The sequence below is a fragment of the Octopus bimaculoides genome, chromosome 8 (genome assembly GCF_001194135.2).
Source record: "Octopus bimaculoides isolate UCB-OBI-ISO-001 chromosome 8, ASM119413v2, whole genome shotgun sequence".
NCBI classification, from domain to species: domain Eukaryota; kingdom Metazoa; phylum Mollusca; class Cephalopoda; order Octopoda; family Octopodidae; genus Octopus; species Octopus bimaculoides.
The window spans coordinates 83,210,688-83,213,120 of record NC_068988.1 but is presented as its reverse complement, the minus strand read 5'-3'; the positions used below and the strand labels follow the sequence as shown (position 1 = coordinate 83,213,120).

Here is a 2,433-nt window from a genome sequence, read left to right as displayed (position 1 = left end):
ATAACAGAGGAATTCAAGACAGGCTGCCCCTGGGAGCTCCTCTATGCTGATGACCTTGCTCTTATAGTTGAATCACTACCTGAACTAGAGAAGTTCCAAGTATGGAAGCAAGGTCTAGAATCAAAGTGCCTTAGAGTTAACCTAGCAAAAACCCAAGTCATAGTAAGTAGGAAGGCAGACAAATCACAAATCCCTTCAGGTAGATGGCCCTGCTCAATCTGTAGAAAAGTTGTAGGTAGAAACTCCATAAGATGTAAGCTTTGGACACATGAAAGGTGCAGCAACATCAGAGGAAGGTTAACAGGGAAACGAACTTTTGTATGTGGAAGGTGCACAGATACAGTAAATGCTGAAAATGCACAGAAAATAGACTCCATCAACTGCTGGTGGTTGGGGTGCAAGCTAAAGGTAGTTATCTATTTGACCAAGTTCGTAGTGGAAGTGGATACTCTGAGAGCATAGCTGTAAGAATAAGATAAGGCTGGGCAAAGCGCAGAGAGCTCCTAACCCTGCTGGCAACAAAGGGCCTCTGTCAGAATGAGAGGCAGATTGTTTGATGCCTGTGTGTGAACAGCTATGCTGCATGGCAGTGAAACATGGGCTATGAAAGCCAAGGACATGTGTAGGCTTGAAAGAAATGAAGCCAGTATACTTTGGTGGATGTGCAATGTCAGTGTGCATGTTCAACAGAGTAAGCATCTTGAGAGAAAAGTTAGGTATAAGAAGAATCAGATGTGATGTGCAAGATAGACGACTGCACTGGTATGGTCATGTGATGCATATGGATGAGGACAACTGTGTAAAGATGTGCTGATCTCTAACTGTGGAGGGAACCTGTTGTAGAGGTAGACCTAGGAAGACATGGGACAAGGTGGTGAAGCATGATCTTCGAACTTTTAGCCTCGCAGAGGCAATGTGCTTGAGAGAACCCGCCAAGCCAAGTGCACCTGTGCTGGTAGCATGTAAAGAACATCTTTTGAATGTTGGGCCTCACAGAGGCAAAGTGGCTGAGTTCCTTTTGAGTGTTGGGCCTCATGGAGGCATTGACCAAGACCTTTGGCGTTATGTCATACTTGAGAAAAAGACCCATCAAGCTGAGCAAAATCACAGTCGTGGAAGATACTGATGTCATGCAAATTGGCACCCATGTCGGTGGCATGTAAACACATCCCGGTGTCACACAAATGGCACCCATGCCAGTGGAACATAAAAGCAACGATTACACTCTCAGAGTGGTTGGCATTAGGAAGGGCATCCAACCCTAGAAAACCATGCCAAATCAGACTGGAGCCTGGTGCAGCCTTACAGCATGCCAACCCAGTCAAACCATCCAACTCATGCCAGCATGGGCAATGGACATTAAATGATGATGATGATATAATAATATGATTTGGTGTTTTCATTCTATTCTTGAGATTTCAATCTTTTCAACATAGGTTGTCATTGGATGTGGGAAATTGCTGGAATGTTAGTTAATGGTTCTGCTGAATATAATCCAGAACACAAGAGTGTTGCAATGATGGAATTGATGGACCAAGACCAACTAGACCAGCTTCCATCACCCAGAGTTCTAAACAACCACCTGTTCTTGCATCATTTACCTAGAGAGATATTTACCAAAAAAACTAAAATGATTTTCATGACACGCAACCCACGTGATATTGCCACCTCTGCCTACCATCACACATTTCAGCTTAAGTTACTGTATCAATATGATGGCGATTGGAATGGCTTCTTTGAGTTGTTTTTTGATGGTAAATGTGAGTATAATCTTTTTCTCAATCATTTAAAAAAATTTTCTGAAGATAAGCTTATTTTGTTAATCACCACCAAAACCACCACCACCACCAAAACTATCACCGCCACCAATACCACCACCACCATCATCATCATCGTCATCATTATTATCATCATTGTTTATCTCAATTCCTGTAGATTTCTTTGTTCTTCATTAATGATGAGCTGACTAATCAGCTTAATTGTCTAAGATCTTTAGCATACACAATGAGGCAAGAAACTTGACTATTAGTTCCATCCACAAATGCAGATTCATCCATCAACCTAGATAGGGTTATAGCAATGTCACACACACACACACACACACACACACACACATATGCATGTGCACACACGAGCACACATATACATGCAAGCATACATATACACATATGTATGCAAACACACATATTTACTCTTTTACTTGTTTCAGTTATTTTGACTGTGGCCATGCTAGAGCACCGCCTTTAGTCGAGCAAATTGACCCTAGGACTTATTCTTTGTAAGCCTAGTACTTATTCTATCGGTATCTTTTGCCGAACTGCTACGGGGATGTAAACAAACCAGCATTGGTTGTCAAGTGATATTGGGGGGACAAACACAGACGCATAAACATACACACACACACACACACACACACACACACACACACATATA

General features: G+C 42.2%; 1 protein-coding gene across 1 annotated transcript in view; it reads left to right on the top strand.

The window, feature by feature from the left end:
- The window catches only part of LOC106879578 (sulfotransferase 1B1), an 18,222-nt gene that overhangs the window by 6,562 nt on the left and 9,227 nt on the right, over positions 1–2,433 (top strand). Inside the window, exon 3 of the mRNA XM_014929212.2 lies at positions 1,437–1,760. Within this exon, the coding sequence (XP_014784698.1) occupies positions 1,437–1,760 (324 nt within the window). The remainder of the gene's footprint in view (positions 1–1,436; positions 1,761–2,433) is intronic.